The sequence below is a fragment of the Vigna unguiculata genome, chromosome 11 (assembly GCF_037176805.1).
Source record: "Vigna unguiculata cultivar grain cowpea cultivar isolate G323 ecotype 2 chromosome 11, ASM3717680v1, whole genome shotgun sequence".
In the NCBI taxonomy this organism is placed as follows: Eukaryota; Viridiplantae; Streptophyta; class Magnoliopsida; order Fabales; family Fabaceae; genus Vigna; species Vigna unguiculata.
In genome coordinates, this window is record NC_140802.1 from 36927445 (window position 1) to 36949302 (window position 21858).

The 21858-nt window shown below is 31.7% G+C and overlaps 2 protein-coding genes and 1 pseudogene across 3 annotated transcripts; 1 reads left to right on the forward strand and 2 right to left on the reverse strand.

Moving 5' to 3' along the window:
- The first annotated feature begins 1037 nt into the window (after positions 1 to 1037).
- Positions 1038 to 2821, forward strand: LOC114169157 (uncharacterized). 2 transcript variants are annotated; one of them, XM_085668731.1, is made up of 3 exons: positions 1038 to 1595; positions 1737 to 1754; positions 2228 to 2821. In XM_085668731.1, exons 1-3 carry the CDS (start codon positions 1353 to 1355, stop codon positions 2393 to 2395), a joined length of 429 nt encoding a protein of 142 aa, XP_085524857.1. In that variant the 5' UTR covers positions 1038 to 1352; the 3' UTR covers positions 2396 to 2821. The 2 variants fall into 2 exon arrangements, with proteins under 2 accessions (XP_085524857.1, XP_027909997.1); XM_028054196.2 differs by lacking the exon at positions 1737 to 1754 and having other exon boundaries at positions 1046 to 1595.
- A 2536-nt stretch (positions 2822 to 5357) lies between these two features.
- LOC114170355 (uncharacterized) lies at positions 5358 to 15381 on the reverse strand (annotated as a pseudogene).
- Positions 15382 to 20377: 4996 nt separating this feature from the next.
- LOC114170356 (uncharacterized) lies at positions 20378 to 21621 on the reverse strand. The gene has a single exon (XM_028055830.2). The coding sequence runs from the start codon at positions 21473 to 21475 to the stop codon at positions 20573 to 20575; it is 903 nt and encodes a 300-aa protein (XP_027911631.1). The 5' UTR covers positions 21476 to 21621; the 3' UTR covers positions 20378 to 20572.
- Between the last annotated feature and the right edge of the window lie 237 nt (positions 21622 to 21858).

A 21858-nucleotide genomic window follows, 5' to 3' on the forward strand; every position in this document is an offset into this window, starting at 1 on the left:
TGATATCGATTGTTTAGAATGCGCTGCTTCCAATGTCCTGTTCGTGTAGATTTGGGGCACGAATTGATTAAAGACTATGCACATTTGTTTCATTTTTTCATTATACTACAAAAATTATTAAATAGTAACTATAAAAAATACTGATCGATAAACTTAAAACTATTAGTATCTAGTACTAAATAGAGTAAAGAAAACTAATACTAAATATTTCATAGTAAAAAGTTTTTAAAAACTCAAAGTATTTTTTTAAACACGAGAAAATTAACAAATGATAAATTTTGTCATACCGAAAAATCTACCTGATGAAAAAATATTTTTTTCATTGATATTGTGAATGTTTTACAGAAATTATAAAAGAATAAGTGATTATAAACATGTGTCAAATATAAGTGGTCGATTCATTTTATTTAAAAAAAAACTATTATTCATATGAAATCTAAAAGAAAACTTTTTTCGTAAAAGTACAATTATTTCATAAATGATAAGAATTGCCAGTAATGCAAGACATTAGATGGTACAGAATAAAAACAAATTTCAATTCGTAGAAAAAAAAATCATATACACGTGTCAAGTCGTTGAAGATGCTGAAAAAGCCCAATAAAAATATGTGGTGACAAATTATAATTTTCTTGAACCACCCAACAACACCATTAATTTTATTAAAAACTATAAACTAAAAAAAATGGTATTCTATATGATTTGATACTTAACAATAAAAATGTATCAACTTCATTATGACTTTAATAAATTGTTAATAATATTTTATTAATTTACAATGAACATCTCACCAACAAACATCCTAATTTTCTTTTTTAAATATTAAATATCCTTCCCATCCTTAACCAATTTCATAATAATATATGTGATCATTCACGATCAGAAGTATTAAATTAAAAAATAAATAAAATTGCATGAGTCATGAAAATGATCAGAAACAGAAACTGTGGTGAGGCAGGGTCCACAGCACACAATAATTTCACTGCATCCAACTTCATCAAGTTTTTAGTTGAACAGATATCAAGTGATGAACCTTATAAAACCCTTGGTTTTTGTTGTCCCTCTGTACCACAGTTAGTCAGAGATGCTGTTCTTTCTTTGTCATGTCCCTCTGTCTCATCATTTCAATGTCTCCTTCATCATCTCACTCTAACATACCATACCACTGCACAAATGCTACCCATCACACTCTCTCACTTGTTGTGACTACTGCAACCGCTCCATGCATCTTTTCTCTCTCATAAGACTAAAAATCATAAACTAAATAACCCGCTTTCTCTCACTCTTTTCTGTCTTCATTAGTTAATGAGAAAGATAGAGCTACCAAAAAGTAGTGCTGCAAAATTTATGGTGTGATGATGGGTGTTGAAGCCACAGCTCCAACGGTGGCACCCTTCAGATCAGACCATTGGAAGCAATTTGATGATTCGGTGAATGCCGTGGCTTTTGGGTTTGTTGCCACTGCCATCCTCATTTCTATGTTTCTTCTTCTGGCTATCTTTGAGAGGTTTCTTAGACAAAGATCAAGTGCTGCAACTCCGATAGATCTTGAACACCAAATCGACCGCGGTGGAAAGTTGGAAAATCTATCACCCAAGGTGCACTTTCGTATACTTCTACTGTAGTTCATTCAATAAAAATGTGATTTTCTCCTCTTTTTACTTTCCTCGCATGCTGTTCTGTAATGATGTAGTTATGACTTATGGCTATGGTCTTTTCTCCATGCATGTGCAACAAAGTCACCAACTTGCATACCAGTAAGTAATGATTTTAAGCATAACATATTGCTATGCTTCATTTGCACTACAGTTTTCTTGCTATGCTTCATGGTCAAGATGAAAAGGATTTTCAGTTTTCCATATGGTAAACGTATTTTTTCGTTCTTTAAAGAGTTCAAATTCAGTGGTTTTTAGGTCTGAAATATCTTCTGATGGCAGTATATCATAAATATTAGTAGTTTATTTATCTACAGCAGAAACTCTTGAAGGAAACGCTAATTATGTTATCTTTTTGCCTGTTCTTACTAGTTTGTTTATCTTATGAGGACTAAATGACAGAGAACCTTGATTTTATCCATATATAAACCTTGATGTTGTGGTCAAAAGCTTTTTTTTTGGTTTTCATGTATGTGATTGAAGTACAATGTAAAGATGGTTTAATTAAACTCTATTATTATTTGAATTGTAATGAAAGGTACTGTTTTTGTTTTATTTCTGTTCAAGTTAATTAGATGAGCATTTATGGAAGAGGTGTACTAGTGTTGATGCCTGGAGAGCAGATTCCTTCGTTCATTGCACTTCCTGTTCCTGCACCATGTCGCCGCGAACCCATGTCATGGCCTATTCAACACAGTTCATGTTTCCTTCCACCTTTAGCATCAATGGCAGACATTAATTAACCTAACAAGTAACTAGAATATGATGTGTTTCATCGTCCCTTTTGAACTGGGGCAAGAATTGAGGTCAGAAGTCATAGTTGAAATCATTTTCCTCTCTGATCAATTAGGTGATTCTACTTAGAGATATTATAGAATATGTGTATTATTAGATTTGAGCTTAGTTAGAAGCAATTAATCAACTCTAAAACTTGACTCGGATCTAACAATTTGTACATATACGATGTTAAACAATTGCATTGTAATTTCCGATGAAAGTGTCTTCCAAAAAGCATGAAATTTTGAGAAGTTACCTTTTCCAAGGAAGTTATGGTTAAAGTTAGATGCCTTTTGTGAGTTATCATGCTGAGTTGCGTGGTGCTCAAGCTGTTCATGGATTTGTTGTTTTGATCTGTCAAAGTGAGTGGAAGATCATTACATTACATCCTCTTTTTTCAGAGCACAATATGATTAATAGAACTGTCAAAGTTATGAGGGAAGAATAGATTTACGTTGGCTTATGATTACAAATTATTATACGAGATGAGAATTTTGTTACAAACGGATTTTAAGTTTAACTTATCTTATAAGTGGGACAAGAAATTAGTGGATAGTTTATTAGCGGTTCAAAATAACGGGTTTTAAAAAAGTTTATTAAGATAGGTTTTAACTTGGTTCTGATATCATGATAAAAATGAATTTTAAGTCTCACTCAACCTCATGAAACCGACTTGTAACGTGAGAATTGCATCCACTTATATATTATGAATTAGTCTTATCTCTACTCGAAATGAATTCCAGTAAATTTTGGTCTATTTTACAAACTAAATATCAATAAATTTGATATAAAGCATTTTATTGATACACATTCTTTTGATCATTGACCAAGACAAAAGAAAAAAAAAAAAGAGTAGAAAATAACAACACCAGACATGTTTACGTTTTAAATAGAAAAGTATTGTTTGCCACCGCCACACTAAAATAAGTTAGGTTGGTTGTTTAATGGTACACTATTTAATTTCAGTTAGTTAACTTATATAGAATTTGGCGTAGTAAAAGTATCGTAGTGTCGATTTTAATATAAAAGACAGAATAATCATCATTCAATTATTGGAGTCGATTTTAATAACTTCTTAATTAATACTAAAATATTTTTATTAGTATTTAATAGCGGTAACGATTGCAGGAAAAATCTTTTAACTTTTTTTTAAAGGAATTCAATATTTAGTGGTGATTTAAACCAAAAAAAATTTCATGTAGTGTTTAGTGGCAGGTGTAACCATAAGAAAAATCATTACTTGTTTAAAAAAATTATTCAATATTTAATGAAGGTTGTAATTGTCCGCAAAATTATAATTTTTTTAAATAAAAATAAATATAGAGAAATTAACCAAAATGCAACTAGAAAAATAAAGAAATTTATATAGAAGAAAATAAAGTAAACATATTTTCAATATCTATTACACTTAGACACATCAGAATAATAGTACACAATTTCTAATTTCTAAAACAGTCAAGAAATCTTTTGAAATGTTGATAAGCCTGGAACACTAAGGATTTGAACTATAGTTCTAGATTCATTACAATAAAAATAAAACTAATGTTGTCGAGATTATTTATATAATGTAATTCCTAAAAGGTTTGATGTCATAATTAAAATCATTGTTACAAATCGTTTTTCAGCACATATATTGGTCAAGTAATTATGCTAAAGGTATCTAATAATTTCTCCTTTTTCTTTTTTAAAGAATGTTTTTCCGTTTAGGTCACTTATACAAATAATCTAGAATTTTATTTTTTAAAGTGATAAATAGGTACTTAAGAGAAAGAGTAAGATGCTTACTACTGGACTTGGATTACTCATATCATAATCCAAAACAATTCAAAAATCTAAAACAAAGTCTCCATGTTTAGTAGTTTCAAACTAGGAAAATAGAAATACAACAAGATTACTATGTTTTATCATATTAATAATACCAACTCTAGATTCAAACATAAATAAACAAGGTAAGAGTTTCAACAAAGTGAACACAAACAAGCTATAAACACTTCAAATACAAGAAGGTCTATAAAGTATTCTCAACTTTCTTCACTGATCTGTGATATACAATAAGACGACCTTTTTTCAGGAGTATCAAGTCATCGAACATACTAAACAAAGTGTACACCAGTGCAGTAAAAACTTTCTGCCCCGGTTATTTTCTACATTTTACCTCGGGTCTAGAACCGAGGCATATTGGGGCGAGGCCAAAAGGTCGGTTATCACCCGAAGCCATAGACCCAGTTTTATGCCTCAGTTGTTTTGAAACCGGTGCCATATACACAGCTTTCTGCCTCGGGTCAGTTAGGACCGAGGCCATAGGTGATAAATATTTTTTTTAATTCAAATTTTCGCAGACTTTTTGAACACATGGCCACCAATTTTCACCATGCATACTCATGAACTTCTGGAATGCGAGGTGGAGATCTGCAATACATATTTTAACATTCCCGAACAAGAGTTTAGATAAGATAAACCCCAAAACACAAAACAACATACTAAGAAATTCTAGAGGCTCACTTGTGAATAAAAGTATGGGCACTAGACCACAAGAACAGAACTGTGAGCAACAGTATCAAAATGTGGCACACCAGAGTAAGAAAGTGATACTCAAGCAACTCAAACAGGACCCAAGCAGCAGTGGCTCCGCCAAGCACGCTAGCAGATATCTTCTTGTTCCTCCACTTTGTAATGAAAAGAAATCGTCTGTTTCTCTTTCTCCAATGTTTCAAAAGAGAAATTTAATGAAAAACTCGATACAAAAGCCCTAAAATTTAAGAAGTAGAACGAATTACTGAAACTAAGAGTGAATGTTTGAACTCATTTGAGACAGAAAGTGGCTCGAACAAGTGTCGAAACTCCTAGGAGGAGTGGTGGTGTTATTAGACGTGGAAGTGTGCGAAGTGGTTGTGGTCTGGGAAGGCACGAGGGAATAGGTAGCAGGTAGCAGCAGCAGCATGATTAGGAACATTGGAAATTACGTGGGGGTTGTATAGAGCAAACGTTGAGAAGCAAGGAGAGTGAGATGGGAAGGTTGAGGTTGATACCCAAAATGTTTGCTCTAAGGGCGGTGCAGAGACACACCGCAGCATCAAGATCAACCAGACCATTCAGGAGGGTGCAGCATGGGGTAACTGGTGGTTGACCCAGGGTGGTGTTCACCAACCCGTTTAGCACATTGGTACACACTCCTAGTTTAAGTGCATCATGGAACCACCAGAGCCACCTGAACCACTAGATCCACCGGAACCACCGGAGCCACCTGAACCTCCGGAACCGCCTGAGCCACCGGAACCTTCTGAGCCACCGGAACCACCTGAAGGAGTTGGTTTGACAGGCTTATGCTTTGGCCTAGGGTGTGGGCCGGGGCATGTCCCACCTGCTACCTATCTCCCACTCCCCTCGCGCTCGTGCACGTGCGCGTTCGGGTGTTGTTGTTGCTGGTGCTGCGGCGGCGAAGACTCGTCAACGGTAGTTGGAGGGTGTGGTGGCAATGGGTACAGCGGAGAGAGAGAGAGAGAGAGAGAGAGAGAGAGAGAGAGAGAGAGAGAGAGAGAGAGAGAGCGCGAGAGAGTGGAATTGTAGAGGCGCTGGCGCGAGAAGGAAGAAGGGTTCACGAATTTCGAACCTTAAATAAACCCTATGGCTTCGGTTGTTAGAGGAACCGAAGCCATTGACCCCCTTTTGGCACCAGGTCTCCTTGGACCGAGGCCTATACCCTTGACTTCCAACCACTTTTTGGCTTCGGGTCCTACTGGACCGAGGCCTATACCCCTCTTTGGCACCAGTTTTGAGCAAACCGGGGCCTATACCCCTCTTTGGCTTCGGGTATTTGGAGAACCGAGGCCTAAAACTTGGCTCTAATTGCAAAAATGCCACCGCGCCATTATATGCTTCGGTTCCTGGCCAACCGAAGCATATAAGACGAGGTAAAATGGGAATTCTGCACTAGTGGTAGCTAAAAAAAAAAGGTTAAGTCATTAAATAATGAAAGGAAAAGAAATTAGATTGTTCACAATTACAAAAGCTATAGAAAACAATAATATGTAGACAAGTAATAGAAGAAAATGAGACAAAAGAAAATTGATATAGAGAAAAAACGGATATTGCAATAAGTAATAAGTTTAAAAGTGCTCCTTCTTCACACTATCTAAAGATAGAGAAGAAAAAAAAAAAGGGGATATGTGTTAGATCTTTTATTTTATGTTTTCAGTTTTTAATGTAGAATTGACTTTTAATTCCACTAAAATTTATTATTTATTTGTTTCAATTTCTTTCTTTTTTAAATAGGATTAAATATGTTTTTAGTCCCTAAAGTTTCAGTGAAATTTGGAATTAATCCCTCTTCAAAAGTTTTAATCAATTTAGTCATTCATCTTTAAAAATGCGTGAATTTAGTCCTTTTAACCAAATTTTGTTAAGTTTATCTAACGTTTCAAGTGCATTTCATGATAGTATTTGAATTGTTTATACCGTTTGACACATTTTCACTTTGATGTTGACTCAAATATTATAATAAAATGTGTTTAAAATGTCTAATAAACTTTACAAAATTTTATACGAAGGACTAAATTCACGCATTTATAAAGATGAAGGACTAAATTAGTATAAAATTTCGAATAGGGACTAATTCTAAAATTCACTGAAACCTGAGGGACCAAAAACATATTTAAGACTTTAAAATATACATCCTAAAACCCTAAGCATTGCAAGATCACATGATAATGTAGAGTCCAAGACATACAACCTAAGAATTAATAAAATATACATATAAACATATCACTTTTTGTTTAAAATTATTACTAAGTAATTACATATGTTCATAAATAGGAATGCCAAGGTAAATTCCAAATGAGAGAAAGGTAAAAAGGAGAAATTAAGAAAAAGGAGAATGCTCTATATAAACATCAATATGTATCAACCTGAAATTATTAATCATGCTCCATTGATACAAAATCCATGGATGGGAAAGCTCAAGCCTTATAGTTTACTTCCAATCACTAAACCTTTTGAAGTCGAGCACCAGCTAAAAAATTGATAACAGTCAAACATATTTCATACTAATATTGAAAATAAAAATAGGGAAAGCATATTTATTACAGGATGCAATAAAAGAGAAAAAAACACACCTTGATCTTACCAAGAATAATGCAATGTCAGACCATTAAATTGACGGTGCCATCAGGGAAAGTCTTAGGCATGACAACAAAATCCTAAATTAGGAGAAACAATCATATATTGAAACGAAAGTGAAATACAAAATTGATAAGAAATAAGTAAAGAAAAAAAAAAGGAAAGTGTTATGATATGAACATGTGAATGGTTCTTCCACCATGATTTTCGTTTCTCAACAAGACATCCACGAGTGATACTAGACATGTATATATGTGTATCGATCAAAAGGTAACTTAGACGGGAGAATGACTTGTACGAAGAGAAAATGCTCTAAAGGAGAAGAGAAGATGATGTGCATGAGTGTGAAAAAGAAGCAAAGATGGTTTTAGAGGAACTTTGTAAGATGCACCTACTCCACCTCGTTTATACTACTCACAATGAAAATAACTTGAATACATATGAGAAGATATTGTTAGTTTTAAACCGACTATAAGTATTATATATATTTTTCTTTTTTTCTAATATAAAGTCATTTTATTATAACAGCCACTAAAAATTATTTTTCTTCTAGTGCATGTTGTTTATAATAAAATATTATACTAACATGACAAAAATAAATATATATCGAACATTGTAATAAAATAATAAGCTATGAAGGTGTAAGTTGAGTGTAAGAGAAAAATTGGAGTGCTCTTTTTTAACTTTGACACAATTAATTTGAATATTCTTATTTAAAATTTGTTTACATGGTGTTTTTATTATTTTAAACAATGATAAGTCTTGATTGATGACATGTTGATGAGTAATTTTGATAATTTAATTCTACATCATTTGAGTTTTGATTAATCTCATTTTTTTTCAGCTGCTTTTCTTCTTCTCGTTATTATAACTATTTGGTGTTTATATTTCTTTTAGAAGCTTACATTCTTCAGGATCATTCTTTTGTTTCTTCTAGAGTAGTTTTTCGTTGCTATTTCGTCTTCTTTCTAATTTGTATTGATTAATTTCCATTTAGATTTTTGTCCTTACTAACTATTTTTCAGTGTCAATTTGTGGTGATTTTGTGGCACCTTCGAAAGTGGATGTGGTTCAGAGTTTTTGTTGATGGCATAATGGTTTCATTACTTTGAGGGTTTTCTGCTGTTATAAAGATGGTATTTCAACGGATTTATTTCATTGGTTAGTTAAGGTGGACTCCAACGTCTTTTTGACAACTGTCGTTGTCTGTGTAAAAAAAAATTAACATTTTCATGGTCATTTTCAACCCTATGGAAGTTTGTACGTTTTGAAAGAAGCAAAATGGATGCACGTTGATAGGTTTATCATGTCTTCTTTGTTTACATTGTTGTGTTGATGATTCTTAACCTAATGGTTGGTCTATGAGTGTTATCTGAAAGTTCTAAGTTTTTGAATTTAATTTGAGATAGAAAGTGAACAGGAAGGGTAAGTTTTGCAGTTGGTTTCCTTTCTTGTTGGAGTGAAATTTGTTAGGAATGGATATGGAGTGAAGGATCTTGTTTTTGGTTTTGATCACATATTTCAAGAATTTTTGGGATACAATTATGGAAACTAGATGATTTGAGTGGGAATGGTTTTAAATATTATGTTTTCCAAGTGATTTTATTCACTATGGCATGATGAAATTATGGTTGAAGTGTAATTGTATGTCTTTCAACATTATGAAAAAAAAATAGTAATTTGAATCAGGCTTTTGAAAACTTTAACAAGCAAAAAACATATGGCTAGATTACACATAGCTGGGTGTGTTGCCTCTTGATCCAAAACCCAACAAATTAATAATTCTTTTTCTACAAGAAGGTCAAACAGATTATACTTTATCAAGTTCTCCTCAAATTGACATCTCACATCTTAGAAGGCTTCTTTAACAATTTTGTAAGAAAGCTCTTCATTTGAGACTGTTACATTAATAATAACATGTTCATCATAATGTCAACTCCAACTTAATTGAATAGTCTTCTCATCAAGAATAAAATATATTTGTCACAAATCTTAAATCATATATTTTACTAACCACATTATGCTTAAAAAATGCAATTTTTCTTTCGCGAATGCTAACATCCTTCAAATGTATAATTCTAGGAAATGTACTTTTCCTGAAGCCCAACTTTTTGTGAAAAAATAAAACTTGCTCCAAAGTCCAAATTTATTTCATTAACATTAACATACATATAAGTCATAAATAAACAGCAAAAATAGTTACAACATTAAAGAGTGTTGCATAAAACACATATAATAACAAACTTTGAAAGTTACTTGCAATACAAAAACATAGCTTACAATATGCAATGTGATCAACTTCTTTACTTGGTTATACACATTGAAGCTTGACACAAACTACCAACTAAATATTCATAACATTCCACAAATTATACTTTCCAACTCCACATAATTTATCTAACATTTTAAACAACCTTGAATGCACTTTTCTTATTCTAATAGAGAGAAAAAAACTCAATCAACCCTAATAGTATGTACAATCTACAAAAATCGTCAACTTTTGTATTACTACAATATTTCACAGTTTCATCCAACACCATATTCATATTCACATGATTTTTATGGAATAGTCTTTTAGTATGACAATCACTATCTTTTGTGGACAAATCAAATTTTCTCCACCCACCCAAAGTCTCAAACCTAAACAAACATCCAATAATATAAATGATACAACTATGTTTAAAATCTTCCTCTCCTCTCTTCCCACCTACTACATAATTCAATTAGTAAGATCTTACTAATTTTTACTTTTTCCCACATAAACAATAATCATGCAAACAAGGTTGATTGGATACAACAGTTCTACTTATCCATTACCATCTTATTCACAATACCCAAATGCTTTTGCCTTGCATGAATTTTGCAAGAAACTATATATCATAATCACTAGTTCAAGTTGTCACCACCAAAAGTAAGATTTATTTATAATTCAACAAAAAAAAAAACAACATATAAACCTTGTTTGTTATAACATATTTCTCAACTTCCCTTGTAGGCTTTTTTGTATTTGATGGTCTTTTTTAATTTGAATTTGTAAAAATGGGTTTTTTTGTAAAATAAGGACAAGTCGTTATGGTAGAGGACGACATTATAGGTGAAGTCGTCCTCCACCCTACCGGTTTCCTTTTGTTTTAAAAAAAAAAAGCAAAACCGTCATTGGTGAAGCCGGTTTCCATTAAATTAAAAAGTGAAGTTGTCGTCGTACATGACGACTTCACTTTTCAATTTGTTTTTTACGTTACTGTTGTAATTTGATTTTATAAAATATACATTCTTAGATCAAGTTATAAGTTAGCTTCAAATATTATCCATCAATTTTTTTTTTGTCATGCCATTAAATGATGTAAATTATATATATGTATATATATATATATATATATATATATATATATATATATATATATATATATATATAAACAAAAAAAATTAATTTATTTGTGATCATTTCGTTCAATATATCTTATTTTAAAAGTCTTATTGTAGAATCCAAAAGGATGAAATCCCAGCTTATTCTTGGAGGTAAAAAGTTGAAAAAAGATAAGATATAAACATGTCTTCAAACTTGAAAGGGAGAAAAAACTGCAGAATTGTAGGGTGTGTAGAGATTCTGCTCCCTTCCGTGAAAAATGCCTGAATACCTCTCTTTAAGAGCATCTAAAAATTATAACTGTAACATACAAAAATCACTACAAGAAAATGCTTCATTAGTAACCAATTTTAGTGACCAAAAGTTGTTAGTTACTATAATTATTAATTTAGATACAAGTTTAAAAAGTAAAAAAAATCATTTGTTACTAAAATAGTTACTATTATGAATAAAAAATTATAATTGGTCACTAAATTGGTTTTTAAAATTAGCTACCATAGTTTTGGCTACTAAAGAAAACTGGTCACTAAAAATTAGCTACCTAAGTTTTGGCTACCAAAATAACTTAGTTACTAAATTGCTCTTTAATTAATTAGTGACAAATTCAGTGACCAATTATAGTTTTTTATTTATATTAGTGACTATTTTAGTAACCAATAAATTTTAATTTTGTAAATTGGTATCTAAATTGGTCACTATAGTGACTAACAACTTTTAGTCACTAAAACTAGTTACTAATAAGACATTTTCTTGTAGTGAATAAAAATGAAAAGTGAAGTCATCATGCGTCAGGATGACTTCACTTTTTAAATTAATATAAATTAATAGAAACCGGTCTTACAGATAACGACTTCACTTTTTGAAAAAAAAAAGGAAATCGGCAGGATGGAGGACGACTTGTCCCTATTTTATAAAACAAAAATCAACGGACCCATTTTTTCAAATTCGAGTAAAAACAGACCCTCAAATACACAAATGCCTCCCTTGTAACTGTTGTCATTTTGATGGTGCAAATAGTGTCAATCTACATTCAATACATCATTTAAAAACAACATTTCACATCATCGAACAATTACAAACAATTTTCATAATTTCCTAAAAATACACTAATAATAGGAAACAATTACATTTCTGAAAACCCTACAACAATGTTGATGATCACAACCACATTGAAGAAAGAGAAATGATTACAAATATAAGTCAAATGCAAAATTTCTTTAGGTTATTCAGATAAACCTTTAATGGTCACATATGGATTAAATTGAGCATTCACTACAACAAAAATGACTTTAAGCAACAATAAAAAAATTGCAGCCTAAAGCTAAAAAATCGTTGCCTAAATTTTAGACAACAAATTGACAACTCTTTTTGTAGAAAATTAGGTACACCTCTATAACAACTCATTATTATAAGTACAATTTTTACTACTTTGGATCAATAACAAGAAACAAAGTCAAGTTTGATAAACAAAATAAACTAATTAGTATAATAAAAAAATATACACTAGCTTGCCCGGGAACTCCTCACCACAAAATCAAAATTTGCACCACTAAAGTCCAATTCATTCCATTTATGATTTGGATTTTGATTTATTTTCTTAAGAAGTAGTTTAGGATTAAGGATGTTTGCTTATTCTTAGCTAATGGATTCAATCATTTTAACTATTGTTGTAATTTTTTTGATCATTTGTAACTTTTTTCCTTAGCCTTCATTCATTAGATCAGAATATGCAATGTTATGGTCTCTTCTTTTGGTCTTTTCTAGGAACAATTTTATGCTTCTACTAATTCTTTTCGATTTGACCCTACATATAATACACTTATTTGACTTCCACACAAGATCTGATTTAAATATAAAGAACAATAAAATGTTACAGATTAAAGCATATTGTTTTTGTTGCTTAGTAAAACGATTATGTGAATTAGTAAGGTTGTAGTTATAAGAAAATAATGATATATAACAGTAAACTATATACAACTTACACATTTTTTTATAATATTGTTTAAACTAACATTGGATGCACTCTTCAAAAGATTATGAACATGCACAAACTAGAAATTATACCCAAGGGGTATTGGGTACAACAATATTACATATTATTGCAACATAAACACAACCATTTTTCTTAACACTACAAGAATGTAGGCCATTTGCGTCAGTCATAAATGGACGCTACCAGCCAAAAACTCACGATAAAATGAAGATCGCGTCGGTCTAGCGACAGTCAAGTGTACCACGCCCATTTCTTCGATGCAAAGCTCGTTTGCATTGGCTAAATGGGGACGAAGATTTGGTGCTCATTAATCGTTGGCTAAGCCGATGCAAAAAAATAAAAAATATAATAATAATTTTCTATGCGTGGGACAAGCCCACGAACTACTTAAATAATAAAAAAATTTGAAACAACTTTCGAGTTGGTTTTGTATGGGTTTAGCCGACGCAAACAATTTGAAATTCAATAATTGGCATCAGCTTAGCATGGGCTTAGCTGATGCAAATACTAGCGATTTTTTGTATGAAAAATTTATGCCCAAGCACATCCCAAACCTGCATCCAATCCAAAAACTTGTATCCTTACACATTTCCAACAATCCAGGATATTATTTCAATCATTTAGAATTAAAATTTCTAATAGAACATTAATGTGGAAGAATGTTTTTGGAGAAAAATAGACCACAACATTGAAGTAGAAGAATTTAAAAGGAAGAAAAAAATTTCAAGCAACTGACCAATCCCAACCTCATTCATCCCCAACATCTCCCAAAAATTCATATGAAAAAGGATAGTTGAACCTTCCTGTAATTTTGGTCTCTTTCCCTAACTTTGTAAAAAAATTATCAACTTAAGAATTCCTGCACTCTTAACCTTGTATTCATACATAATACAATTATCTATCAAACTCTTACAAATAACTCCACTTAAGGAAATGTAGTGTCCAAACCTACACCATTGATTTCTTTTCCTTTTATTTTCATGTCTTGAGAAGAACTAATTAGGCTCTGAGCACATCCATAAGTAAGAGCAAAGAAGTACCAGAAGTTGGTGACTTTAGAATGCATGTTTCAGAATCCAAAAGCTAAACAAATTTTTACGCATGCCAACAACAAACAAAAAAATTATACCATTCATCTATCTTATTTGATTACCAATCTGAACATAAAAACTTACCTACTTCTAACACAAGTTTCTCCTCCACACCAAATGCTTTTGCTTCACCCCAACACCTATTGATTCCACTCCAAAAGTGACGGAACTAACCTTTACGCTCAAGGTTTCAGCTCCACAACACCACCAAACATGCCTACTCACAGAGACCTCCCACATCGGGTACCCATTAACAAAATAATAATCTTTCATTAGGGTTTATAAGTTCACATTAATCAACAATGCAATATAGCTTACCAACTCACTTCACATATACAGTTTGATTGCCACAAACCGTGCACGAAATGGCCACGCCTCGTAATGTCCCAACCCTCGCCTTCCACTAAGCTTCTCAATTGCATCTAAATCCCTTCAAACGGGTTGTCAATCTTTCACGAAAAATGCAAAAACAAATTGGGGATTATCACCCTCTTAGGGTTCCAGCAAGAAAGGGGAAAATGGCCTTCACAATATTTTCAATCACGCATCCCAATCGATTGCACTAAGCTTTGGAATGTATCCCATGACTTACAACTCACAAAATGCACAAAGGCCACTCAAGATGCACTTGCTCGAGAAAGAGAAAGAGAAAGGGGAAAAGTTAGTCTTGTGGCGCTCGATGAGAGGAGAAAGGGGGAAGTTAGCCCTGTGGCACCCGATGAGAAGAGAAAGAGGCAAAGTGAAATATTTAGTTTTCCCACCTTAACTTAAATTAACTAATTTCTTTTTTCTCTAATTTCAGTTCCTTAGTGTGGTGGTGTAGATGAGAACCTATTATTATTTTTTATTTATTTTCTTTCTCTATCGTCGGTGTAGAGTCATTCACAACCGATGCATATTAAATTGTATTTAATAAATTATTATTTAAAAAGTCTGAAAATAGTATTTTTTTCATTTCTATTTGATTTCTTTCGCTGCGTTATTTTAATATCGACGAAAGAGCGACGCAAATGCCATGTTTTTTTTCTTCTTTTTTTCTGCTCTAGCGTCCTATTTTAAGTCGCATAAGCCGACGCATGCAGCGTCGGAAGACAGTCCGACGCTTCTCTTTCGACGCTAATATATGACATTCTTGTAGTGTAATGAACAAAACTTCAACATAAACATTTCAAAATATGCATAAATACACTCTAGTACACAACTTTAAAATAATAAATATCACAAACGAGGAATTGAGTTTCTTCTATACAAAAACAACTATCATTACTACTTACCCTTTCTCTGACCAAACAATGAAGCCATTGAAAAGGCGTAGGAAACCACCCACGAGGCATCGACAACAACGACAAAGACCTTGAAACCACTAACAAAGCCACACAGGACCATCTCCAACACGTCAAAGATGATAATAAAAAATCACTCCACCAAACCAACCAAAAATGACCCAAAACAACCCTTTAAATAATCAATGGACTACCCTCGATAATTGAGAAGGGGGAGATGAAGTGAAATACCCTAAAAGAAACTCATAAGATAGAGGGAAAGGAATAATGAACAAAAAAACTCACAATAAGTAGAGAAAACTCAAAAGGAGGAGGGGGACGCGAAAATGAAAGTGAAAAGAAGGAAGAAAGTACCAAAGTGAAAGTGAAAACGAGGAGGGGGGCCAAATCAAAATTCCAACAAGGGAACCTTTCCAAAGTTACTTGCCCTTCTCTATCCCATTACATTGCCCTCCAAGTTTTAAAAAAAATAATATATCTACTATGTGGACTAGTGTCAAATGGGACTATTAAAATCTACAACATCAATGAGAACCTTTTTGTTCTTAAATTTGCTCTTCACTATAATAAATTTGGAGGATGTTAAGATGTGATATCTTGAATTATAAGTTTAGTAGATCTTGATGTGTTGTATATTTCCTATTAAACTTAATATTTTAAGGAAAATTATAATTTGATACTCTTTATAAAATATTACATTATTTTAATAATATAGTGATATATGTTGGTATTTTAAGTTAAAAAAATTAAAATATTAATATTTAAGATTGTGAAGTAATTGTCTTTTACTTTTTTGGATATCAAACTCTCAAATTTTAAATTAAATAGTACAAATTGATACATGTTTCACATTTATATTCAATATTTCTTTTTAGAAAAAAAATCTTCTTTCGTTTAATTTTACATTATTTTACCTTTTGATATGAAGAAGATTTTAGACACATACATATGAGATGTTAGTCACTTAAAGCAATATTATCAAACATTATGGAAGTAATAGGAATTGTCAAAGTTAATTTGGCTTTATTCATGTAAAAGGTTTATCAAAACTTTATAAATAGGTTGATATATTTTGTATGACATTTGTAATTGCATATTTCTTTCTCTTTTGAATTTAGACTTTGTTTAGGTACTAAAGTCTATTATCTCATAAAAGAAGTGAAGATCTCAACCATGTATCAAAGGGAAGACCAAATAAGGTCATCTCAGGTTGTAAGAACTATTGATGTTCATCATAGGATTGAGTTGGACCTTTTAAGATATATGGTATCTACAAGGAATGTGACTAATAGTGATTGAGCGTGACAACTGAATATTTAGGGCAATCAAATAAACCAAATGACATTATTGACAGAGATTGAGAAATAAGAGAGTAAACAATGTATTGGGAAATTGTTCTCTGCATTCTTATATGCATTTGTGATACTTGATCTCAAATCCCTTAGAGTTTTGTACTTATTTTGATGTTGATCGGATTGATGACATACTTGTGGTAAGTCTACTACAAGTATTTTATATTTTTCTGGAGACTCTAATATCTTAAAAGAGTAAGAAATAAAATATTTTGTTTCATTCTCATTTCTTTTCTAAAGTTGAATATCATATTATGACTTAAATTATTACTTATTTTAGTATCGTTGACTTTTTTCATATAGATGTTTCTTTCCTTAGAGACGACTAAATTATTAGGAAAGAAAATTTTATTGTTATTATTATAATTGTCATTATATTTAACTTATAGTAAGCATATTCTCTTTTAGTTCTTTATAAAATCTCACTTTATTAAACATTTTTATATTTTTAAGTGACAAATTCTTGTTTCGTATTAATGCATTGAGTTTGAGAAAATATTAAACAATATTAATGTATATTAGTTAAGAGTAATTTAGTTTTTATGTTTGATTATGTTTTATATTTATATGTTTGTTGTATCTTCTCTAATAGAGTTAATATTGGAAAACTTATTTCTCGTTTTTATCTAATGTATCATACCATCCTTCTTTAGTTATGAACATATCTCTTAATATTTTCTTTTGCTTGTATTAGTAATCAAGCAGCCAAGATTTTTTTATTGTTGAGCACATAGGTTGGATAGTTGCACGCTTTCACACTACAGATAGAAGACAATCTACGCCACTATCAAGAGTCAAAAGAGTCTCTCTTCCCCATCCCCATAAAGAAAAAGATGCCATGGTGCCTTCCAAATTCCACAATCATTTGCACATTCTTATACAAATCCACATCATTTCATAAATCAAGATATAACTTATAAGGATAAATAAATAAAAAGATAACCTTTTTTGAACATATAAACTGAATTAAAGGATCTCTCTTTAATTTTACCCACACTTTCCTTTTGGGTGAAAAGATAAACAGAAAGACTTTGGTGACACAAATGTTTCCCCATATATGTTTAAGGACTTTGATGGCTCTGCACCACAATAAAGATTCTCTTTTCACTTTGGCAATAATTATTATAAAGTTAATTGATTAATCATATATTATAATTAGAGTATAATATAAAATTATTTCAATTATTGATACACAACACTCATCTAATTTCTTTTACCAAAATTGGTACAGTTTTTTATAACATTGCTGTAAGCAATTTTTTTTTTAAATTATACAAAATTATATTTTTCAAACACAACTTTAAAACAAAAATGAAATCGTATTTTAAAATCATAACATTTAATTTCTTTCAACTGTATTTTACATACGCAACTTTAATGGAGCCCCATTTTGAAGCGGTGTTTAGAGCGATGGAAGAGTTGGTGATGTGGGGATTGTGTGGTGGTACTTTGGTAGTCGCAGTGTATAGGGTTGGTGATGGTGCTAGGATATTTTTACAGGAGTGTAATACTTTAATTTTTTAGTTTATTATTTTAATCACTATAAGATTATCACATCAAAATAAATGATTTAATAATAATTAAAATAATAAATTAAAAGTATGTAAAAAAATGTGAAATAAAAAAAAATTAAAAGTATGTAAAAAAATGTGAAATAAAAATACATTATCCTTTTTATAGTTGTGGGGGGAGTGTGCGTTGTTAGTGATGGTATAGTTAGTATTAGTGTTAGTGTTAGAGGAAGGAGATTGCTGGATAGAGATGCTCAGAAAAAAAAATAATAATAATGATTACCTTCCAAAGGCCAAAGGTAGTAATATCAATTTAGTGTAGGAATTACATTAAATTATTTTAAATAAAATGAAATTTGAATTTAGAAAACAAAAATCGAATTGAATAAATATCATTAATATTAAATCAAAATTACGAATTATATCTTGAATTGTATATATATTTTTATTATTAGTATTATTATTATTATAAATAATTCATATTTTATTAGTATGGTATATACTAATAAGTAAAATATGAAAAAAAAAAGAAAGCAAAATTAAAAGTATGATTTTTAAATAACAAAATTATATATATATATATATATAGAGAGAGAGAGAGAGAGAAATAGAAAAAGAAAAAGTTATTATACACAACCTTTACAAAAACTGAAATTATGTATTAATTTAGAAAAATTAAAAAGTCATTGTTTTAAAGGTTTAATTAGTACTTAAGTTTTTTATATTAAAGATAAATATTCGATTATTTTTTACTATTTTCTTATTGAATTTCAATTGTGTTTAATATTGTACAATATTGATTTTTTTTAAATTAACATTAATATCTGCTTGATAGTGTCATGAGTTGATTTTAATTTTTAATTTTTTGTTTTTTTAGGAAGTAACAATTGGTGATAGGGTGGTTCAGGAAATGAGGAAGGTTATCTCTCTAATTTTTTATGCATAAGTTAAAAATTAATATAGAATTCAATATAACTATAAGTCTCACATTAGATAGACATCAGTAATTTTTAGTTAGGTATTTAATTTTTTGTTTTAGTTTTATTTCCAGTAATGAGTATAAACTTATTCAAATAAATTCCAAAATAAACTCATTTAAAAGCTAGAGATACTTATGTCATTTTAAATTGTTGTATTAATTCCACTCAATTGTGCATAATTAACAACAACAAATAAAAAAAGAAAGAAAATGGATAAGATCAAACTATCATAACCTTAAAAATCTTCCAATCACGATTATATGTTGTTAAATATTATTTGTTACTTTATTTATATGTCTCAAATAACACATTTGAGAATGCTAACGATGGCGCAAATGAAGAGGGAATGATTGTGGTGTGGAAGTTGTAGAGTTAGAGTTGGTGGTGAGTGAAGGAGGAGAAAAGATATGGAGGAAGGAGGTAGAGGGATAGTGTGGGGAGAAAAAGGAAGGATATGATGAAAAAAAGTCAGAAAAAATAAAGAAAACAAAAAATTCAACAAAAATTTAAAAATAAAATAGAAATTGAAGATTTTGACATGTGAAATTATTGTGACATCGTCTGTGATTTAATGGAAGAGTTTACATTCTAAAATTTTAAACCAAACTACTAAATAAATCTATTTTAAAACGCAACTTTATCTTTATATATATATATATATATATATATATATATATATATATATATATATATATATTTATTTATTTATTTATTTTGATGTCACGTTTTTCAAATACAACTTATTCATTTCTATCGTTCTTAAAAGGTTTATCAATTCGATAAATTTTATTAAAATTACATTAATTTCATCAAAAAACACCCTACTTTGTATATTTATTTCCTCTTTTGTATATTTATTTGTACCTAGAATGAGTCTAGTTTAAGAAGCCATTTCAAGTTTGAGTTCTTCATTATACTTCATCTAATATTTTTTTGAAAAACCCAAATTAAAAGTATTGTTTAGTATTCTTAATTTTTCATAGAATTATAAAATATTTTTTACTTCTTTATAAAATACGTATAGAATATCGAAATCACCTACTTCATATGGTCAAACACAGAGTTTAAAAAATCTAATGTTTGTCAAAATAAAATTGTATTATTATTTTTTTTAGACCAATAAAACAAACACTGTATAATATTCTTGTGATGTCTGTTGTAAAATCGTGTACACCTTTCTATTCTTTGATCAAATGTGTGAAAAAATATTCCAATCAAATCAGAAGAATTTTTTTTTGTCAAAAAGAAATAGGAAATATGAAAGAGTGGGGACTCATTATTTACACCAAGTAAGTCCAGAAGAAGAATGGAAAAAGCGAAGCACAAAAGCTCCACCGTTTTAACAAAGCCCTTAAAAATGTCAAAAAGTGAAATTGCTACTGCTTGAAAGAAAAGCAACTGCATGTGAAAATCGCTTCTAGAACTCCCAAAAAGGCTTGGAAAACGTGCTTCTACAGAAAAATAAAGCACTCCATCGATACGTGCGGGTTCTCGAGGCACTCTTCCGGCGACACGACGTCGTTTTTCTCCCCACCTTCTTCACTCTCGCCTTTCTTTTCCTTCTCATTCTCTTTCCCCACCGCAATCTCCGGCGCAGTCTCTTTCTTCTCAGCCACACTCGGTGGCGCAACCTCTTTCCGGCTACCGCCTGCATTCACCTTCCCCGTCATAGCACGTGCCGGCGACCTCGACCTCCGACCTGAACCTTCACCGGAGTCCCGCCGGATGGCAGCGGCGCCGGTATTTCGCCTCCGATTTGCCGCCGTGACGGGCTCCCTCGTTTCCCTTCCCCGAATTGGCCTGGAACCGCCTTTGATTTTCTTCTCCGGCGACGGCTCCGACTTCCTAGCCGGAGACTTGAGCCTACGGTCTCTCCCGCCGGCGAAGTTGCCATCTGGGGCGTGGGGTCTCTTCCTGGACGGAGACCGATCCCACTTGTGGACTTTGCTGGTTGCTTCGTCTTCTTCTCTCACCTCGGTGACCGTTGTAGTCGTAACGGTGGCCGTGGTGGTGGTTGTGGCGGCGGAGAAGCTCTCGCTCATACTGCATGTTTCCGAGTGCTGAGAAACAGGCTCGGAGTGTTCTTCGATGGGGAGCTTGGTTTCAAAAATGGGAAGTGGGTTTTGAAGGAGAGGCGAAAGGGTTTTTGTTTCTGGCGTCAAAATTGGATCTTGGGGTGGTTTGGGAATTGGGGTCTCTGACAGAACCTCTTTCACAGATTCTTCTTCAAAGGGTGGTGGTGGCGGTGATGGCGGCGGCGGCGGTTGTGGAGGTGGTGGTTGATGATGTTGGTTTTTGTGAGTGGTTTGGGTGTTTTGGTTTTGGGTTTTGGGTGTGGATAAACAGCAACCCATTGTGAAGAATGTGAAGGGGTTGAATTTAGAGTGTGGGGGTGAGGCAGTGAAAGGAAGAGATTTGGGTTTGAAAATGTGGAGACAGCACAGCAGACAAAAGTGCAACGGCTATTGAAATGTTTGAGGAGGGAATGTGGTTTGGTTTGCAGTAACTGTGCCATTAATGTTTCTTCTTTAAATTATAAAAGTGACCACTAATATGAAAAAGAAATTTTTACCCACATACTCTCTTTCAAAAGTAAATTTCTCCATTTATGATGTGGCAAGATAATTCTTTAAATGGATTTATTCAGACAGCATTTTGAAAATTCGGCTGTTCTTTGCCAAATCTGATTTATGTTTCGAAAATGGTACGACATCGATTAAATATAATTAATAAACTT

Coding starts and splice junctions, on each gene's coding strand:
- LOC114169157 (XM_085668731.1), top strand. CDS start 1,353: ATGATGGGTGTTGAAGCCACAGCTCCAACGGTGGCACCCTTCAGATCA.
- LOC114170356 (XM_028055830.2), bottom strand. CDS start 21,475: ATGGGTTGCTGTTTATCCACACCCAAAACCCAAAACCAAAACACCCAA.